Source organism: Hippopotamus amphibius, chromosome 1, assembly GCF_030028045.1.
Source record: "Hippopotamus amphibius kiboko isolate mHipAmp2 chromosome 1, mHipAmp2.hap2, whole genome shotgun sequence".
Taxonomy (NCBI): domain Eukaryota; kingdom Metazoa; phylum Chordata; class Mammalia; order Artiodactyla; family Hippopotamidae; genus Hippopotamus; species Hippopotamus amphibius.
The window spans coordinates 15,813,555-15,832,286 of record NC_080186.1 but is presented as its reverse complement, the minus strand read 5'-3'; the positions used below and the strand labels follow the sequence as shown (position 1 = coordinate 15,832,286).

General features: G+C 59.6%; 2 protein-coding genes across 6 annotated transcripts in view; both read left to right on the top strand.

The window, feature by feature from the left end:
* Positions 1-6,266: 6,266 nt before the first annotated feature.
* Positions 6,267-15,478, top strand: SH2D5 (SH2 domain containing 5). 4 transcript variants are annotated; one of them, XM_057696666.1, is made up of 10 exons: positions 6,267-6,463; positions 6,995-7,108; positions 7,442-7,522; positions 8,017-8,091; positions 9,169-9,315; positions 10,930-11,178; positions 11,329-11,503; positions 11,846-11,954; positions 12,419-12,578; positions 13,279-15,478. In XM_057696666.1, exons 2-10 carry the CDS (start codon positions 7,022-7,024, stop codon positions 13,480-13,482), a joined length of 1,287 nt encoding a protein of 428 aa, XP_057552649.1. In that variant the 5' UTR covers positions 6,267-6,463; positions 6,995-7,021; the 3' UTR covers positions 13,483-15,478. The 4 variants fall into 4 exon arrangements, with proteins under 4 accessions (XP_057552649.1, XP_057552453.1, XP_057552552.1 ...); XM_057696470.1 differs by having other exon boundaries at positions 6,267-7,108; XM_057696569.1 differs by lacking the exon at positions 10,930-11,178 and having other exon boundaries at positions 6,267-7,108.
* Positions 15,479-16,929: 1,451 nt separating this feature from the next.
* The window catches only part of KIF17 (kinesin family member 17), a 48,051-nt gene continuing 46,248 nt past the window's right edge, over positions 16,930-18,732 (top strand). For both annotated transcript variants that reach the window (XM_057698504.1, XM_057698494.1), the window contains exon 1: positions 16,930-17,328. In XM_057698504.1, coding sequence (XP_057554487.1) covers positions 17,098-17,328 — 231 coding nt within the window. In that variant the 5' untranslated portion in view covers positions 16,930-17,097. The remainder of the gene's footprint in view (positions 17,329-18,732) is intronic.

Below are 18,732 nucleotides of genomic sequence, written 5' to 3'. Positions count from 1 at the left end.
CTCTTGTTGGAGACAGGCTTAGAGATGATGTGATGTTACTTCCCACTCACATTCATCATCCAGTACCAGATTCTGGGATTTTTAGTGAGAAGGGAAGGTTGTGATAGCAAGCTCACACCTGTGTGGTTTAGTCATTGGCACTGACTCATCAGGAAATGCCACGACAGGGCCGTGTGCCCTCACATGTTCAGGGATCACAACCCCACCACCCTAGCTCGCCCTGTCGTTCCCTCCCCTGCTTAATAGAGATTTTTCTGGTCTCCTGCAAAAGTGAGTCATTAATCCAGTGGTTGAGGTTCTATACCTGATGGCTCCCAAGAGCTGTGCTGTCTTGAATGTAGGATGAGATACATGGGGCAGACAGTGAGGCGGTGGTGACCATTTCATGCTGCAGCCCTGAGTGGAACTAGCTTGGCTCACCCAGGAGATGGCTGACACCCGCTGAAGTTTTTTTCCCTTGGTGCAAACTTCTGAGCTTGTACATCTGTTGTACCTTTACTAAGGCTACATGCATGGAAGAAGCTCAGTTTCTGTGCTTTTGGTGGAATTAGGTCCACTGAATTTGGTAACCTGAGGGAATAGCTCAGATGGGCAGTTGCATTACTCTGGTACACACATAAAAATGAAGGAATGAACTTCAAATGTATAAATGCATTTGGTTTTGAAATGCTGTATTCCTGAGTGGGGGTGGAGACCACAAAGAAGAGGATCCTTGGTGGTCACCAAGTCAGGAGTCAATGTCACACACATTTTCCACACATGTATCTTCCCAGGTCTGGTTTTTGTGGTGTTGTGTTGTAAATCTCTGTATCCTGGTGACCTAGCACAGTGCCTGCCACTCAGACCTTTACCTTCCATCCCCTTCTCCTGAGAAAGATTTAGAAGGCAAAAATCTCCCTCTGGTTTTAACGGTTTGACCTTCTGAATTTAATTCCTTGGTCTTTTTTCATTTTGACCTGAAACAAATTCCTGTCACTATTTTTTAAACTATAGGCATCGGGATGAATTGTGTGCCTCGGGAACTCATTCGAGCCAGTAGTGACTGCTGTTGTGGTGAGTGTTGTTTTCTCTGAAGACTCTCAAAATGGGGACTGTGGTCTAGTAATTGGCAGGTCCTCTATTTAAAATTCACATGCTTTTAAAGGAAGCTCCTAAGCGCTAACCCTTCATCCTTTGTGTACCGTGAGTTTCATAAATTGGGATTTTCAGAAAGCAGGACCAAGTTGTAAATCAACTCGAACTTTCTCATCAATGGACTCGAGGTTGTCACGTGGCCTCGGGGAAGGGTTTTCCAGAGCACTTGGCATGTGAACTCAGCAAACACTTGCCGTTCAATCATGTATAAAAGAAACTCAAGAGTAACAGCAAAGTCTAACAGCAGCTAAGATCCTCTGAGCACTCACCGCGGTCAGGTACTGTGCAGAGAACTCTGCCCACATTAACTCATGGGCATCCTCACGTCCCTATGAGTCAGGTGTTAGCAACACTTCCAGATGCGGCGCTGGAGGTTTAAAGTGATTAAGGTGCTTGCCCAAGGTCCCACATCGAGTCAGAGGAAGTGCCCGGATTTGGGATCAAGCCTCTAAGCATTACACCTCACCGCTGCCTCTCGGAAGGGCATCCGGGCGCTCTGGGGAGAACAAAGTAATGCCCAGCAGGCCAGCATGGCTCACGCGTGCCGCTTCCCCAACTCCCCTGAAGCCCTCAGACCTCTGCTGTGCCCACCCACCTCTGTGAGGGTGCCCACCTGCCAGGTGCAGCCTTTGCTGTGCCTGTGTCCCTGCTTTCCTGCCGTGTGGCAATGCTGGTGTTTCCTCTGCAGAATTCAGGTGTAATACACGCCAAAGGCCGGGCTGAATCAGGCTTCCTGTTTATTTTTTGGCACCTACGAGGTTCTGGGCCCTTTGGGAACAAAAGCGCTCTCCAGCTCAAAGCTGTGGCTGACACCCTGGGCTGGATTTGCTCACCAGTTTCCCCCATCTCAGTGGATTTCCGTGTAACCCGGAGGACAGTGTCACGGCCACGTGCAGGGATACGTTCGTGCTGAGATTCCTCGGCGCGGGCCGGGCAGGCTCAGTTACCTCTCTTGCAAGAAAGGCCAGAACGGTCGGTAGGCAGAGGACGAGGAAAGGAATGCGCCAGACCCCCCCACCCCTCTGGGGCCGAGGGGAGGAAGGGTGAGACTGGCTGGGTTCCCGAGAGGTCGGGTCCTGAGCGCATCCATTCTCCCATCAAGACGAGAGTCCCTGAACGCCTACTGTGGGCCAGGCTGTCCTGCGCTCTGGGGATGGAGGCCCTTCTGACCGAGGCCTCCCGCACTGTAAGAAGAGGAGGAGGATGACCGGCAGGAGTGGCGAGGGCTCTTCAGGAGGTGGAGGACTCACTGGCGGTCAGGGAAGGCTTCTCGGAGGAGTAGCTGCCGCAGTCGCCGCCGAGATGAGGAGGAGGAGCTAGCCCGGGGGCGGGAGGACGAGACTCTCCAGGAAGAGGGAACCGTCGGCGAGACGCGGGGCACTCAGGACCCCCTCCCGGGAAGAGGCGCCCTCGGGGCTTCGAAGCTGCCCCTCCTTTCCTTTAAGGCGGGGCGCCGGGGCTCGAGACGGCGGGGGCGGTGCCGGGACCCCTCGCGGCCGCTGATTGGACGGCGCGGCCGAGCGGAGCGGCTCCGCGGGCGCCGATTGGGTGGGAGAGGGCCGAGCGCAGCCGCCGGGCGGAGAGAGGCGCTGACTCCCGCGGCCACGTGGGGTGCGCGCAGGGAGGGGGGGCGCGAGGAGAGGGGCGGCAGAGGCGGGGCGGGGCGGGTACCCGGGCGGGCGGTGGAGAAGCGCGGGGCTGTGCGGGGGTCTCAGCGCCGAGCTGCTGCTACGCGACTCGAGGCACGGCGGCTGCGGTGAGTGAACGCGGGGGAGCCGGGCGGGGGCTGGAACTGGCGGATCGGCGGGAGCGGGGCTCGGTCCTAAGGCGCGGAGATGGGGGAGGGTCTCGGATGAGAAGAAGCACCTCTGTCCCCTCCCTCCATCGCTGTTATCATCCATCATCTCCACCATCACCATGCATCACCTCCACCGCCCCTCCGCTAACGTCCTGCCTCGCTCGCCCCTCCGTCGGTCCGAGGACTTTCTCTGCCCCGGGCCGGCCGGGGACTCTCAGCGGAAAGCCCTGGCAGCGCTCCCCAGGGATTACAGTAATAGCAGGAATAATGACCCACGCTGTGGAGCGCTCTGTACCGCCTGGGCGCTTGCCGGGTATGTGGTTTCGGCCGCACTTAATCCTGAAAACAGCACTTTCCGCTTTATGTCGTCTGTATGGTGAGACCATCCTGCATTTGATAGCACCTGCTCCCCCCGCCCTCCACACGCGCACACACATCTCGTATCCTCTTCATCCTGCTGTATGTTCCTCCAAGTCACTTAAGCCCCCTGAAATGTCGACTTCCAGTACCGTCCCGGCAACCCAGCTTGGATGCTCCGTGAGCGCTGGGACTTTGTTTTGTTCACCTGGCACGTAACGCTTGGAAATATTCTCAGAAGGAACAGATAGGTGAGCAGCTCCAGGACGCAGCTGCCATTATTATCCCCACTTTATGGTTGAGGAAATGGAAGCTGAGAGGTTGTAACTTGTTGGTTACATCAGCCAACCTTGTGGGACCCCAAGATTGCAAGGTTGATCTTGACCCTAGGCTGCATGGTTTAGTCTGTCCCACCCTGTGGCCCTGGGCAGGTAGGGGTGGCAGCAGGGGTTGTACCGGGGGGCAGGGAAGCTGTTCTGTGCAGCTGAGCCAGAGGCAGTGGAGGTGAGGCAGGTGACTGGAGTGGCTCTGGCAGCCCCAGACCATCTGGTCCGGGAGGCAGTCAGAGAGAGAAAGCAGCTGTTTTGCTGATCAGATCCACCAGCACCTGAGGTGTTCTGGGCCGTGGCCACTGCTTTCTCACCTCACCTGCCCCTGGATAGGCTGGGACCCACCAAACTCCAAAGGCGGACACCCTGCTTCCTTGGGGGAGGGCGCTGCCATGGCCTGGGGGAAAGAGCCCCAGAGACCTGGGCTTGCTGCCTAGCTCCCCTTCTGCTGTGTGACTTTGGGCAGGTGACTTCACCTCCTGAGCCACCGTTTGCTGAGCACAGAGTCTGCAAGCTGAGTGGTCTCCCACGATGCTGGAAGGTGGGCCCTCCTTATGACCCCATTCAGCCACAGTGCAGCACGGCAGAGGGCCTCTGTCCCTGACCCTCGAGGTAGTCAACCCATCCAGTTCCCTGTCCCTAAGCAAGGCCACCTGGAAAACCTCAGAGGAGCAAGAGAAGGTCCCAGCCTCATTCCAAATGTGTCCCCTTAGGAGGGTTCTAGCCCAGAGCCAGGCTCCTGTGCAAAACCTCAGAGAAGCAGGTTTGATCCAAAAGGATAAGTGGGTGTAGGTGCCTGGAACAGGTAAGCGGGTCTGTTTCCAGGGTTAGAGTGAGCCTGTACCCTCCCTGGTCCCCTGGGCAGCCCCCAACTTGAGGCCTGGGGCTGAAGTGCACTGCACCCCTCAGGCTTGGGAGGCAGAGACTTCTAGTTTTCTGGGGATGGGGGAAAGATCAGATGATGGGAGTGAGGTGGGAGCCATAAGAGGGCCAGTGGCCTGGCCTCCCCACCCACACCCCCACAGCCTGCACCCTGGGATGTCCCCAAGAAAGCTGCAGCTGTGGATCTGGAGGGAGGAGGTTGTGCGCAGCCTTGGACGCAGCTGGCTGGCCTGTGTGTGCGCGCTAACCCTTATGGCAGCTTTTCATCTTACACTCTTAGCATCTGAGGGGCTGTGTCAGCAGCACAGGCAGCGTGTGAAATGTGCTCCCCATCTCTCTCTCCTCCCATCTCTCTTTTATCTCTTTTTCTGTCTTTCTTCCCACTCCTCTGTTCCCACTTCTGTTGGCTGCCTTTTCATCCTGTGTTCCTTCCCTCTCTCCCTTGTGCCCCGTTTGGTTTTTGGTCTATGCCTTCTCTGTCTTCCCCACCCACCCACCAACCATGCATACTGGGCAACCCAGCCCAGGATGTGATTATGAAGTTGAAAGACGAGCTCCCTGGAAGCCCCATCTCCATACCTGGAACCAGGGCCATGTAGGTTTTGTGCCAGTTACACACCTAACTTTGCTGTATTTCAACGTAAAATGACAGTAGGTAGTGGGCGTGATGTGAAAAATAATTAGGATCATAAAGTGGAGAAGTGTGAGGGCCCAGAAAAGCTGGAGGGCAGAACCAGGAAGTCTTCAAGGGGACTGGGCAGCCTTTGTTTGCTAGCTCTGCCCTTACTGGCCTCTCTCCGGACCTGGTCGATTGATGCCGGTGCCCCTACCTGGCCTGAGCCTGGAGCTGAAGGTCAAGGGCAGGCTGAGGCTGGCACTGTTCCTGGGCTCTTGGCGCTGAGTCAGCTCCAAAGCACCCGAACCCTCTTTCTCCAGGACTCCTGCAAGGTGCTAGAGCACACCCAGGACACACCCATTTCCTGCCCAGAGCCCTGTCTCATCCCTGCTTTCTTCTGACAGGAATCATGGCCCCTAGGCAGGCCTCCGCTCCTGGACTGGGTGAGCTCCTCTCAGGTGTGGCCTGGTGCAGGGAAGGCACTGAAAGTGATCAGGCCTCATTGTCCTCCGAAGCTCCCGCCTGAACAGCAGGTTTTGGGGTCCCCTATCTCCCATGAGACCGTACTTGTTGATCACAGCTCCGAGCCTGGCAGGCATCGTGCTGGGTTTTATGCCTCCATTCAATTCTCATCAATGCCTCACGTTATCCCAGGTTTGGGGACGAGGAAATGGAGGCTCAGAGAGGGGAGGCAGCTTGCCCAAAGTCACACAGGATTTGGACCCGGGTCTCTCTGGTCCCAAGTGCAGTGATTACAAGTAGCCTGGTGAGACAGAGCCCACCAGGTTGGAAGACGGAGGAAGGGGTCTAAGTTAGCCCTGGGGAAGCCTGAGGGAGCTGAGTCCCTGGGACCTAGGCAGAGGCAGTCAGCCATTCTGTTTCGTGATGCGTTTATTCCACATTCATTGAGCACCAGCTGTGCTCTGAGCTCTAATGGGGAGGAAGCCCTCCCCTCACCCTTGAGGACAGTCTAGAAGGCAGCTTTCCTCCTCTCCTCCACTGGTGGATCTGGGAGAGGGACCCCAGGAAAGACCAGTGCCTGGCGTGGGCTGGGGCAGGGCTCCTCAGCACCCCTGGGGCCATTGTCCATCCTCCCTGCCCCCTGACTCAGCATCAGTATACAGTCTGGTTGGAGTGGGGGCTTCTGGCAGGGGCTGGAGTCAGGCTGGGTGGAAGGAGCCAGGGCCCCGTGCCACAGCCTTGGCCATCCAGTTCCCCCTGCGCCCGTGGCCTCCAGAGCGCCTGCCCTGGAACCCGCTGTGGCTGCCTGCTGCCCACTGCCCGCAGGGCAGAGCCTGGATTCCCCAGTGTGACATTTAGGCTGATGCCAACCCGGCTGCTGCTCTGGTAAGTGCTACCTCAGGGCCCCAGCTGCCTTCGCTCCTCCGTGGCTTCGCAGACTCTGTTCTCGCCGCTGTCACAGCCCTCCTCTTGGGCGGTCCCTTCCCAGGCTGCCCGCCTCCCCTGGCACTTTGCACAAGCGGGTTACACATGTCCGCACCCCTTCCTCCAGCTCCTTCCTGAACCTCACTCCTCAGCAAGGCCTTCTCGCCTATGGTCAGCCCCCAGCTGCCCTTTGTTTGCTCCTCTCCGCTTTATCACCATCTAGCATATTCCATATCTTACTTATTGTTCAGTGTCCTTCTCCCGCACAAGAATGTCGGCTCCATGAGGGCGGGCAGGGAGCTGGTCATCTTGTTCAGGGCCGTGTGTCCCCTGTGTCCCAGTGTCCAGGACGCTGCCAGGCACACAGCAAGTGCTCAGGCAGGGTTTGTTGGCTGCAAGAGCTTGGCGGCCTCTGAGGGGCGCTCTGAGGCCGGGAACCAGCCTTGGGCACCCGTCTTCCTCCCCTGCCCTTTGCAGCTTTCTCTCCTGCAGAGCGTGAAGCCGGGCACCCTGGGGGCCATGCAGAAGGCCTGGGCGGGGGGCCGGAGGGCCTCTGACTGCGGCCCTGCCCCTCACCGGCCCAGGTGCATCACCAAGTTTGCCCAGGTGGGTGGGGCCATCCCCACGGGGTGGGCTCCGGTGGGCCGTGACTGGGTGGCGGGCCCTGAGGGTGGGGAGGAGCCATGGGTAATGGGCCTGTTTCGGTGGCCCCAGCTCTGGAGCGTGTGTGCGCAGGGGAGGCGATGGGGCTGCAGAGGGGATGAGTGGCTTCTCCAGGGAGAGTAGCAGAGCCTGGAGTCCGAGGACGCGCTCTGTCCCTGTCCACAGCCTACCCGACAGAGCAGTGTGTGTGTGGAGGGTAACTTGGAGGACGGGGATCAGGAGCCATGGGCCTGACTCCCCTGCCGCCCACCCATCTCCCACCCTGCCCCCAAGCAGTATGTGGGCTCCTTCCCCGTGGACGACCTGGACACCCAGGAGAGCGTGTGGCTGGTGCAGCAACAGCTGTGGGCACTGAAGGTAGGGGGCTGAGGGCTGGGGAGGGCGCTTCCCTGATGGGGATCACAGCCTTGGAGTTTTGGGCTGGGAATGGCCCCTGAGACCCTCTGATCCATCCCACCCCCCCATTCAGAGAGATGGAGCAAGTGAGGCCAGGGAGGGGCAGGACCAAAGCCATTCTGAGAGGTGGGCGCATTGGGACCACACCCGGGCTCCTGGAGCCACGTCCCTTATGCCCCAGGGCCCCCTTCCTTGGGCAGTCGTGACCTGCGCCCCACAGATGGAAGCCACAGGGGGAAGATGGGGGGTGGTCATAACATGGCCCAGGGATGGGTCTCCCAGGAGTCATCATCCACACTTCCCCGGCTCCTGGGGGCTCACTGTTCAGGGCTCAGTCCCCGGGAAGCTGGGGTGGCGTTGGCTGACTTGCCTGTGGGGACTAGTATGGAGGCTGGGCTGGGCAGGGCAGGGCCTGGGAGCTAATGTCTGCCCCCCACCCACTCTCTCCCACCCAGGACTGTCCCCGACGCCGGGCCGTCATCCTGAAATTCAGCCTTCAGGGCCTCAAGATCTACAGCGGGGAGGGTGAGGTAGGAGCCCGTGTGGGTGCAGGTGAGGACCGGACGGGTGTCCTACTCCTTGGGATGCACTCGCCTGCACCCAGCCCTGCGCTGCCCCTCCAGCCTCCCCGGCTTCCCAGCCTGCTCTGGGCCTTTGGACGTCCTCTCTCCGAGGGCGCTTCCTCCGTGGCAAGCGCGGACAAGTTTCTCCTCCATCTCACTCCCCGCCCCCAGCCCTCCAAGATCTCTGGGGGCCGCCTCCTTGCCTGCGCATCAGGACCATCCAGCCCCATGAGGTTCTTGCAGGTCCCCAGGCTCGGCCAGCGGGCTGTGGCCAGCCTCTCGTGGCTGTGGGACAGGGCCAGGCGGGCTGGGGGCCAGTTGGAGCCCCTGCTTGGTCACTCATCCTCCTCTTGGTGCAAACCAGTGTTCGATGAACACTAACTGTGTGCCAGACTGTGCGACCCACGACTCCGGCGCCACTCACCTAAGACTGTGGTGCACATGTGTCCAGAGCTATGCATTGCGGGGCCCCGGGGATCAGGGCCTGTGCCCCTTGCACAAGGCCTCGCTGCCTGCCACCAACAGCCCCATCAGAGGGGTCCTATCCCGCCTTAACACTCGTCACAACGAGGACTCAGAGAGCTGCACTCACCTGCCCAGGTCACCCGGAGAGTGAGTGGCAGAGCCAGGATTTGAACCCCGGTCACCTGACTCCAGAGACCAGGCGTGCAAGCCCAGAGCTGGCCACCACTGCCTGTCCCCGTGACCCTGCCGGCCGTGAACACTCTGCCCCTCGGCTGCATAGCTTAGCATGACCACCCCAACCAGCGGGTCGGCAGTAGGGAGCAAGGGACCTGAGCCCAGGGTCCCTGTGAAGGATGAGGGTTCCCGTGGGAAGCGTGGTTTGCACAGGCCTGGAAGGAGGGCAGAGTTCTTCACCCCAGGAGCTGGGAGGGCCCAAAGCTGGGTACACAGGCTGGAGAGCAGACCCGGGAGGCCTGCCAGCTAGTGTGTGGGGCCCGCGGGGCTGGCACAACGCGGGGCTGGCAGCTGCAGGCCACGTGGTGGGTCTGATGGAGGCCGGCGTGCCCGCTGCCTCCCCAGGTGCTCCTGATGGCCCACGCCCTGAGGCGCATACTCTACTCCACCTGGTGCCCGGCTGACTGCCAGTTTGCCTTCATGGCCCGAAACCCCTGGAGCCCGGCCAGCAAGCTCTTCTGCCACCTCTTTGTGGGCAGCCAGCCTGGAGAGGTACCTGGGGCCCAGGGCAGGGGGCCCAGCACGGGGGCTGCGGTGGGGACCGGTGTGCTGGGCATCAGTGGGGGTTCCAGGGACCGAGGCCGTGGACGACTCAGCCAAGCTGGCCTGCCCCGCCCCCAGGCATGCACCCCTCGCCACCCTGGCTCCTCCTGTGGCTCTGCCCTCTGAGGACCCCCCCAAAGCGAGTCCGTGGCCTCAGCATTCTCCGGGCTTGGAGGTGGGGACCAGGCTGTGCCCTTCAAGATCAGAGGGTCACACTGCCAGGCCTTTGGCTTGCTGTTATCTCTGCCTGCATCCCCTTCCCCTTCTCATCCTGGCAAATTCCAACTTGCCCTTTATTTAAAAAAAAAAATGTTTGTTTTAGGTATTTATTTTTGGCAGCCTCAGGTGTTAATTGCAGCACGCAGGATCTATCGTTGCTGCCGGTGGGCTCTTGGCTGCGGCACGTGGGCTTCTCTCTAGTTGTGGTGCCAGGGCTCCAGAGTGCGTGGGCTCTAGTGTGCGGCCCGTGGGCTCTCTAATTGAGGTGTGCAGGCTTAGTTGCATGTGGGATCTTAGTTCCCCGACCAGGGATCGAACCCATGTTCCCTGCATTGGAAGGCGGCTTTACCACTGGACCACCAGGGAAGTCCCCCAACTTGCCCTTTGAGGCTCAGCCCGTGCGTCTGTGGATCCCACCTTGAATCCTCCCGACTGCCCCCCCTCCCGCCCCTTCTGCAATCCTGTGACATGAACTGCACTCTGTCATTGGTCTGTCCCTAACTACAGTCACTGGAATTCTTTGAGAGCAGAGGCTGGGTTCGGCTCTTGAACTGTTCTGGTGCTTGGCCCCATGGGGAGAGAGGGTGGGCAGATAGGTCCCGAAAGTCAAAACCAGTGTGACTGCTGTGAACCGTGGAGACTTGGCAGCCAATCGTTTGGCCAGCAGAGGCTGGGCTTGGTTCCGTGCAGCAAGCATTTGCCATCAAACCCTGTATGGCAAGCCCTGTGCGGGCTACTGGAGTGACAGGTGGCTGAGACACGGCCCTTGATCTTCTGGAACTCACGGTTCCAACGTGTTGGGGCTGGATGATGTGTGTGGTGGATGGAATATGCAGGCCCCAGAGTGCTGGGCCTCTGCGGGGCGGTTTCTATGGTCCATATCATGCGAGGGGCACAGGGAGGTGGGGATGAGGAAACTCAGGCACAGAGATGCCATGCTGTACCCAGGGTCACCCAGCAGCTCCTCAGTGACAGAGCCAGGACTGGATCCCAGGTTCTGTGACTTCAGGGCCTGGGCTCTTAGCCACTCCTCTAAGAGGGTACAGTGCACAGGGTGGGGTTAGTAAACCTAGGGGTAGGAGTGCATTTAGCCCATGTAGTCCCAGCTCCAAGCATGATGCCTGGAACAAGGTGGATGCTCGGTACCTGTTAAATGAATAAAGGAGGCTGGTAGGGGAGGCTGCATGGTGATGAGGTTTTGAGGGATAAGTAGTTTTCCCAGGAAGAATAAGGAAGAGCATCCCAAGCCCAGGGGCTGCATGCTCCCCTGGTGAGTGGGTTGATGCCCCGGGAGTCCCCTAGGAAACCTCCCCCAGCTGAGCCAGCCCCCCTCTCCCTCCCTAGGTCCAGATCCTGCACCTGCTGCTCTGCCGCTCCTTCCAGCTCGCTTACCTCTTGCAGCACCCCGAGAAGCGGGCACAGCCTGAGCCCTGTCCAGGACCTGTAGGGGATGTGCCTCTGAAGCCCCTGTCCAGCCCTGGGGGCCCCCCTGGCCTAGTACGGGAACCCTTCGGCCGTGATCAGCTCTCACAGAACGTTAACGCGCTGGTCTCCTTCCGGCGGCTGCCAGCAGAGGGGCCTGGGGGCAGCGGGGTACGCAGCCCCCCAGCCAGGGAGCGGGCAGTGGACAAGGGAACAGGGAGAGGGTTTGGGGGGGCAGCACGGAAGCGCTGGACTTCCGTGGGAGGGGCTATGGCTGGGCCTGAGCCTGGCCTCCCCTGCGGGGTCCTCTTGGTGCCATAGAAGGAGCTGCCGGAGTCAGAAAGCCGTGGGGGCGCCCGCCACGCGCGTCTGGGGAACCCGTACTGCTCGCCCACGCTGGTGCGCAAGAAGGCCATCCGCAGCAAGGTGATCCGCTCCGGGGCCTACCGCGCCTGCACCTACGAGACGCAGCTGCAGCTGTCGGCTCGGGAGGCCTGTGAGTGGCAGGGCAAGTGAGCGTCCGTGTCCGCGGGGCTGTGACGGTAGATGCCGCGCCGGTGGGTGCTGAGGCCGCGTGTCCGTGCCAGGGAGGGTGCGTCGGGGCCGCGTGCCCAGGGCCTTGCAGAGGTGATTGCGTAGCTGCCGGTGTGTGCTTTAACTGCCGAACGGGTGTGCGTGGGGGTGTGCCTGTGTCTTCGGGGAAGCAGGATGTGCGCAGATTGGGCCGGGAGCGGGAGGAGATGAGACAAACATGGGGGTGATGAGGTCCGTGGGGGTGGGGTGCTGGGCGCGGGAGGGGACAACCTCTCTCCCTCCGACCCTTGGATGGTCTCCATAGTTCCTGCCGCGTGGGAGGCCTGGCCCCGGGGCCCTGGGGGCTCTTCATGCCTGGTGGAGAGCGAGGGCAGCCTGACGGAGAACATCTGGGCCTTTGCTGGCATCTCCAGGTAAGAGAGGTGCCCAGCCCTTTGCGGGGGACAGAGAAATAGGCTGTGGCTCCCCTAGGACCCTGAACTCGGCCGGAGGGCTCCTGACCACCGGACCTCAGGCCAGGGGCTTCTCCACCCCGGGCCTCAGTTTTCTCAAATGTAAAGTGGAGATAATAAAAGGACCTTCATCGCAGGGCTGTGGAGAGGATCAAATAAGATTATTCAGGTAAAGCCTTCTGGGCCTGGCCTGTCACAGGGGCAGCTCCCTAAATGCCAGCTCTTTAAAACTCTCGATTGGGTCTTGAAGTTGTCAACAATTACAGTCCCCTTGGAAACCTTTTAGAAAGGAAGCCTAAAATCTTCCTTTCGTTGAGGGCCTACTCGGGCAGGCACTGTTTTTCCCATGCTGCTATACCCTTAAGCAAGCTGAGGCTGGGTTCAAGCGAGGGGGCCCGCCTTCAGCCTCCTCTCTGCCCTCCCAGGCCCAGTGCCCTCGCCCTGCTGCGGAGAGACGTGCTTGGGGCCTTCTTGCTGTGGTCTGAGCCCGGCGCCAGTGGCCAGTGGTGCCTGTCGGTGAGGACACAGTGCGGCGTGGTGCCCCACCAGGTCTTCCGGAACCACCTGGGCCGCTATTGCGTGGAGGTAAGAGTGCTCCTGGCCCCGCCTCTCGCCCGCAAGCCCCGCCCTTTTCTAACCACTGAGATCCTGAGCCCGCCTCACCCTCATCCGAGTCCCCCATTGGCTCGCTCTGGCCCCACCCCTTATGTAACTCTCCATCCAGCTCTTTGGTCATTGGCTCTTCTGGCCCCACCCCCACTGGCCTATTGGCTCCACCTCTACTCTTCTGGCTCCACCCTAAGGCCCCTCTCACCAGAGAAGGGTACCTCTAGTAGCGTCTTGGGCTAGGGTCATGCCTCACATTTTTACAGAAATCCCAGCTTTTAAACCTCGTTCTTTCCCACACCCTAACTCATCTTTTAGCAGAGGAGGAAACTGACTCAGAGAAGGTAGAGGCTTGTGTAAGCTCACACAGCCTCCAAGTGTCTAGGTCTGGCGTCTTGGCCTGATCACAAGCTTCCAGGGACTGGGGTGGGCAGGTGGGGCTTTTTAAGTGTGCGGCCTTACTTCCACGCTGAGTGCCCCAGTCCCGTCCAGACTGGGAGGAGAGGAAGAGAGGGAACGGCGTGTGGTTCTGCTATGAGCAGGACAGTGTCCTCTCTGGGCTCGAATTTCCTCCTCCCTCTTGGGGCAGGATCCTGTGTGAGGGGGCAGTTGGTGTCCGTGTGGGCCGTTTGGAAGGGGGAGCTGGAGCTGAAGTCCCTTCCCCTCTCCCCACCCCCAGCACCTGCCAGCTGAGTTCCCCAGCCTGGAGGCCCTGGTGGAGCACCACGCCGGGATGGAGCGCAGCCTCTTCTGCTCCCTCGACATGGGCCGCCTGAACCCTGGCTACGAGGAGCAGGACAGCGGGCCCGAGGGCAGGCCTCCCCGGACACTCCGGCCCCTTGGCCATGCCAAATCCGAGGCAGAACTGCAGGGCCTGGGCTAGGAGGCCAGGCCTTATGCTAACAGGCCTCGCCTCACCCTGGCTTCTGGGCCTCAGCAGGCCACTCTGCTCTGCCCTTCTTCCCCCCCGCTGGGCACCAGTTCCATCCAGTCACTGCCCCTTGGGCCAGTCTTCCATCACTTCCCTGCCTGTGTGGGGAGCCCTGACATTGGGGATTGCCAGTGGCTTCTCACAGCACATGGGCCCGTCAGGGTTGCCAGAGAGGCGGGCAGAGCTCCAGGCTTCCAAGAACTTGCTGGGTGACTTTGATGCTTGTCTTCTCTGGGCTTCACCTTACTCCTAGGCGGGGAGCTTTCCAAGGTAGACAGGGAGGTTTGTTCCAACGGAGGTGGCGCCCTCTCCTAAGGAGGCCAGACCTTGGGGCCCTGACTGGGCATCTCCAGAGAGCTCCTGACCAAGGCAGCCAGCCACGTGAGGGAGAGGTGTTTGGGGAGGCAGGAGTGAGTTCTCACTTTGAGCAAAGGCATGGGGGCGAGCCACCCTCTCCGTGAGAGAAACAGGGATGACGTGGTGGAGCTTGGGGGCCACATCCAGGCTGACAGGCCTGTTTCCCATGTCCTTTGAAGTTAAAGGAGTCTTCCCTTGAGTTCTGAAGAGTGGGGGTTAAGAGGGTGCAGAAAGGGCAGGATGGACAAAGAGCTGTGCCACCCAAAGCCCAGGTGGACACCTGTGCACAGAAAGGGACGTGAATGGGCCAACAGGACAGAGAATCTCAGTGAACCTTCAGATTAGGAAGGCTGGTCTATCTCCACTCAAAATCAGAGTTGTGATTCCTGCTTACTTGGAAGGGACGTCCCAGTCTCATCCCCTCTTGTACATCCCTACCCTCCAGGCTCACTTCCTTTGGCCATTTGCCTGGGAGGGGCCAGCAGTGAGCTGCAGGCTTAGAGGGGTGACCAGGGTCCTGCTCCACTTATCCTGCAGGCCAGACTGGGTTTGGTGGCTGCCTGGGAGGCCCCCCCAATGGTGGCATTTCCCTTAATGGGCATCTGTCAGGGGCCACTTCACCAGGCCAGCCCCCTTGGGGATGGGTGTCTGGGAGGAACCATCCAAAGGTGGAACTGATGTGGGCCCTGCCAGAGGGCACTTGGCTTCAGCGGGCAGTGGGGGTCCATCCAGGGAAATGATGCTAGTCTCAGGCAGTGGCCCTGTGGTGATTGACAGATCTGGGTATCCCCCTTTATAAGTAAACTTGACAAACAGACATGAATCTACCAAATTCAGTTAGGGAGCAAGTTCACTTTGGATGAACTTTATTGCTGAGGCAGAGGCCTAGTCATGAGTCTGGGCGCTGCCCTTTCCCTGACCTGGGGATGGGGTGTGACTGCTCAGTGCCTTGAAAGCAACAGACTTCTCACTGCTGGAAGGAAGAGGGCAGCCCCAATGGAATAAAAAGAAGGGGGGAGCCTCAGAAGTTCAGGCCTGGTGTTCCCAGCGTCCAACCTCCAGCTCAGGAAATGGCCTTGGCTGGGTCTTTGTCACTCTTGTCACAAGGTTTAGGAGGAAGCTGTCCTTTGGGGGCTCTTTTCACTGGAACCACGGCACTGATTTTATACTGAATGTGAGTGGAGACCCAGACTCATTTTACGGCCTTTCCTACCAGAACCCATCTCCTCCCTGGGCAAAGTCCTGGTCCCTCGTGGGAGGCCCCAGCCTCATATTTCCCTGGCAAGGAGAGGGATTTAGTGATATGGGGCCCAGGATTACAGCACTGGAGTCTCACACATTTAAGAACACCTGTAACTGGTCTTACCTCTATGAGAGAGGGATTTTGTTGCACAAGTTATCTGTGTGGACAAGGTGTCAGGAATGTTCCCAAAGGACCTTTACATTCTTTCACACAGCTTTTATGGATCACATGGTACAAATAGGGCAAGGTTTTTGACCCACGTGTGCAGACACCTCAATGTCTTAATTATAGACCACAGTTTTCTCTGTTCCAACCAGTGCCACCTGGGTAGCCCAGCTCTCCTTACTGTGTGGACTTGAAACAAATAAAATGCATTTCTTCAGATTGTCTAGTACAGCTTTCCTTTGAAAGGCAAGGTCTTTGTCCGGTTTGCCTGCTTTGCTTTTGTTTGCCAGCCATACCTTCCGCTGGTACTGAATGATGAACCAGACAGAAATCTTGTCGGAGGGGCTCAGGAGGTCTTGAAGGAATTGGGTAGGTAGATTCAAACAATGACTCTCCTGCTTAAAACCTTCAGTATTTCCTACAAGAAAAAGACTCAAGTCCTTATGTTCTGGCCACTCGGGTTTTCCTTCTGCTCCTGCAACATGCCACAGGGCCTTTGCACAGCCTGCACAGGCCTCCTCATCCTCCTCTCCTCCCTTTACCTGATTAACTCAACTTTACCATCTGGCACTCTCAGGAAGCCTGCCCTGACCCCCTCCCCCTGCCCCAGCCCCTGTTGGGGCTGGGTAAAGTTTCCTGGCTAGATATTCCATGGCACTGGTCCTTTAGTTTGTTAATACTCTTTGATTTATGGGATTTTTGTTTGTGGGATATTTGTTTCAAATGTCAGCCTCCCCCGCTAGACTAGACTATGGGCACCTGGAGGACAGGATTAGGCTGTCTCCCAGCGCCTGTCATGTAGCTGACAATTTCTGTGCAAAGGGTAACCTAGAGGAGGCATGATGGCTGCTATTCTGGCTGGAGGGACTTGTGCTGAGTTGGAGGGTGGGAAGGGAGAGATAGGCCAGGAAGCCTCTCCAGCCAAAAGACTTTGGATCTCAAAGTTTTTTGTTTTGCTTCTTAATCTTAAGTCTTAATGAAAACAAGGGGCAGCATCAGAGGGGAGCTTTGCTCTGTCCCCGGGTGCTGTGATAGGCGCTGGGGCAGCCTTCCTGAGTCAATACAGGGATGTGGATAAAGGGCAGCAAGGTCCTTGTTGCCTTTCTCAGCAGGTCTCTAACCCCCGGGCGAGGCCGCCCCTCTGGTGTCTCTCTCCGAGGTGGTGTCGAGCCTGGCCTCCCCTGGGCCACCTCGGCCAAGCTGCTTAACCTCTCTGAGCTGGGGCTGTGGGGACTGGAGAAGAGAACGAGTGCGCAGCGCCTGGCACCGAGCCGGCAGGCGCTCAGGCAAAGCCGGTGCCGGTGCTCCCCGACGGCCGCCCCCGCGCGCCTCCTTCCAGCCCGGGGACGCTCCCCTGGGCCCGCGGCGCGCAGAGAACGCGCGGAGGAGCGGGAGCCACGGGCTGTGACGCCACTGGCGTTGCCCGGCAACCACGAACGCCGCGGCGGCGTGCGTGCGAGCGGGCTGCCGGGGCGGCTCGGGGGCCTCGGGTCTTGCGGCGGCGCCTGCAGCGCGGATCCCCCACTGCCCACGCCCGGGCCGGGCCCCAGGGACGGGCGAGCCCGGGAGCGGGAGGAGGCGGCGGCTCCGGCTCGGGTCCTGCGACTTCCGCGCCGCCCCCTTCCCCCTCCCGGGGCGCCCCCCGGGGAGCCCGGTCCCCCCCCTCCCCGGCCGCGGCCCCGCCTCCGCCGCGAGGCCCCGCCCCCTGGCTCCGGCGGCCGGGGATCCCCAGCCCCGCGGTCCCGCGTCCGGGCCGCGGCGTCCACGTCGGGCCTCACCCCGGGGACTCCCGCCGCGGCGCCATGGCCTCGGAGTCGGTGAAGGTGGTGGTGCGCTGCCGCCCCATGAACCAGCGGGAGCGGGAGCTGAACTGCCAGCCCGTGGTGACGGTGGACTCCGCGCGCGGCCAGTGCTTCATCCAGAACCCGGGCGCCGTCGACCAGCCCCCCAAGCAGTTCACTTTCGACGGCGCCTACTACATGGACCACTTTACCGAGCAGATCTACAACGAGATCGCCTACCCGCTGGTGGAGGTGAGGGCGCCCGCGAGGCAGCCTCCGAGGACCCTCCGGGCAGGACCTGGGGCCACTCGGAGGGGTCCTGAGGGACGGCCCTGCCCCCAAGCCGGGTGGGAGGGGGGCAGGTGGACAACAACAGGTTGGTCTGAAGCCTTTTGTCCCCGCAGCAGACAGCTGGGACCCGTCTGCAGTGTCTGTCCCGGTCTCCGCTGCCCTCGGTGCCAAGGCTGGTCCTCAGCCCCATCCTTCCAGCGCCTTTCCCCCACGAACTCTAGCCCCCAGGACCACTTGCCCTCCACCCTCACCCAACAGCTTCAGGACTTCTCTAAAAGCTCCAGCCACTTCCCCAGCCTCCTCCTCTTCTCCCCAAAGCCCCAGGCCTCCTCCTTCTCTCCCTCCCCCCTCTCCCTTCTCCACCTCTCCCCTCGCCCTACCCCAGGCCTTGGCCTCTGCTTTCTCCGCTCAGCACCCATAATCCTATCCCTCATCCTCCCTTCAGCTTCCTGAGAGGCCTAGCAGATACAAGCCTATGTCATGGGGGAGGGGGGCAGTGTGGAATCAGTAATTCCCTGCTTCTGCAGAGAAAAGGCTGCTGGCCTAGCCTTGGTCTTGGAGGACTGGAAACCCTTTACCTTTGGTCTGACTTACCTTCCTCCTTGGTGGTTGAAGAACACAGAGGCAACAACAGTTTCTGCCCCTTTATAGGGCTTCTGCTTTTTTTCACGCTCACACTAGGTAGCCCCTTGGAGCTGCATGACAGAGAGGTTCACATTTCACAGATGGGGAGACCGAAGCCCAGAGGGAGAAAACTGGCCAAGCTCCCACAGTGAGTTTCTAGTAGACGTGGGGCTGGAGCTACTCCTGGTGTCTCCTGGCCCAAGGGCTGTTTCCTTGCTTCCACCATTTCCCCAGCTGTGCAGCGACTTGCTAGTGAAGTGAGATGTCACAGGTTGTTTTAGGAAAAAAAGAAAGAGTTTGGGAAGTGCTGCATACACCCTCCCTCACTTGAAGCTGCACATTAGGGTACTTGGGGCTCTGGGGAATCTTGCAGTAGAGAAACTAGTTTCACTTATTTAACCCAGCATTTCCAAAAGGTATTTGCCCATGGAACCTTTTTGTTTTGGCTGGCAGGCCAGTTAACATCCCCTAGATCACCTCCTTTGGCCTCAGTCAAAACCCCTTGTGAGGGTCAAGTGTCCTGGAGCCCAGAGCCCCCCAGTGGTGAGGGAGTGACTGGAGAAGACACCCAGGAGAAGAGGGCAACTCTCTCCAGAGGGTGGTCCCAGACTCTGGGGGTGGCCAGGCTGTCCTACCATCCTGGACTCCCAGGCTGAAAGGGACCAGAATAGGTCCTCTGGCCCAGCCCTTCTCCCCCACTGGGTCCTTGAATGTCCACCCCATGACAGGAGCTCACTCTTC

What these genes read in the sequence shown, in the direction of transcription:
- SH2D5 (XM_057696470.1), top strand. Translation starts at nt 6,671, where the DNA reads ATGGTCAGCCCCCAGCTGCCCTTTGTTTGCTCCTCTCCGCTTTATCAC. An exon ending in AACAGCTGTGGGCACTGAAG is followed by an intron (nt 7,523 to 8,016) that starts GTAGGGGGCTGA and finishes TCTCCCACCCAG; the next exon opens with GACTGTCCCCGACGCCGGGC. An exon ending in TGGGCCGCTATTGCGTGGAG is followed by an intron (nt 12,579 to 13,278) that starts GTAAGAGTGCTC and finishes CCCCACCCCCAG; the next exon opens with CACCTGCCAGCTGAGTTCCC.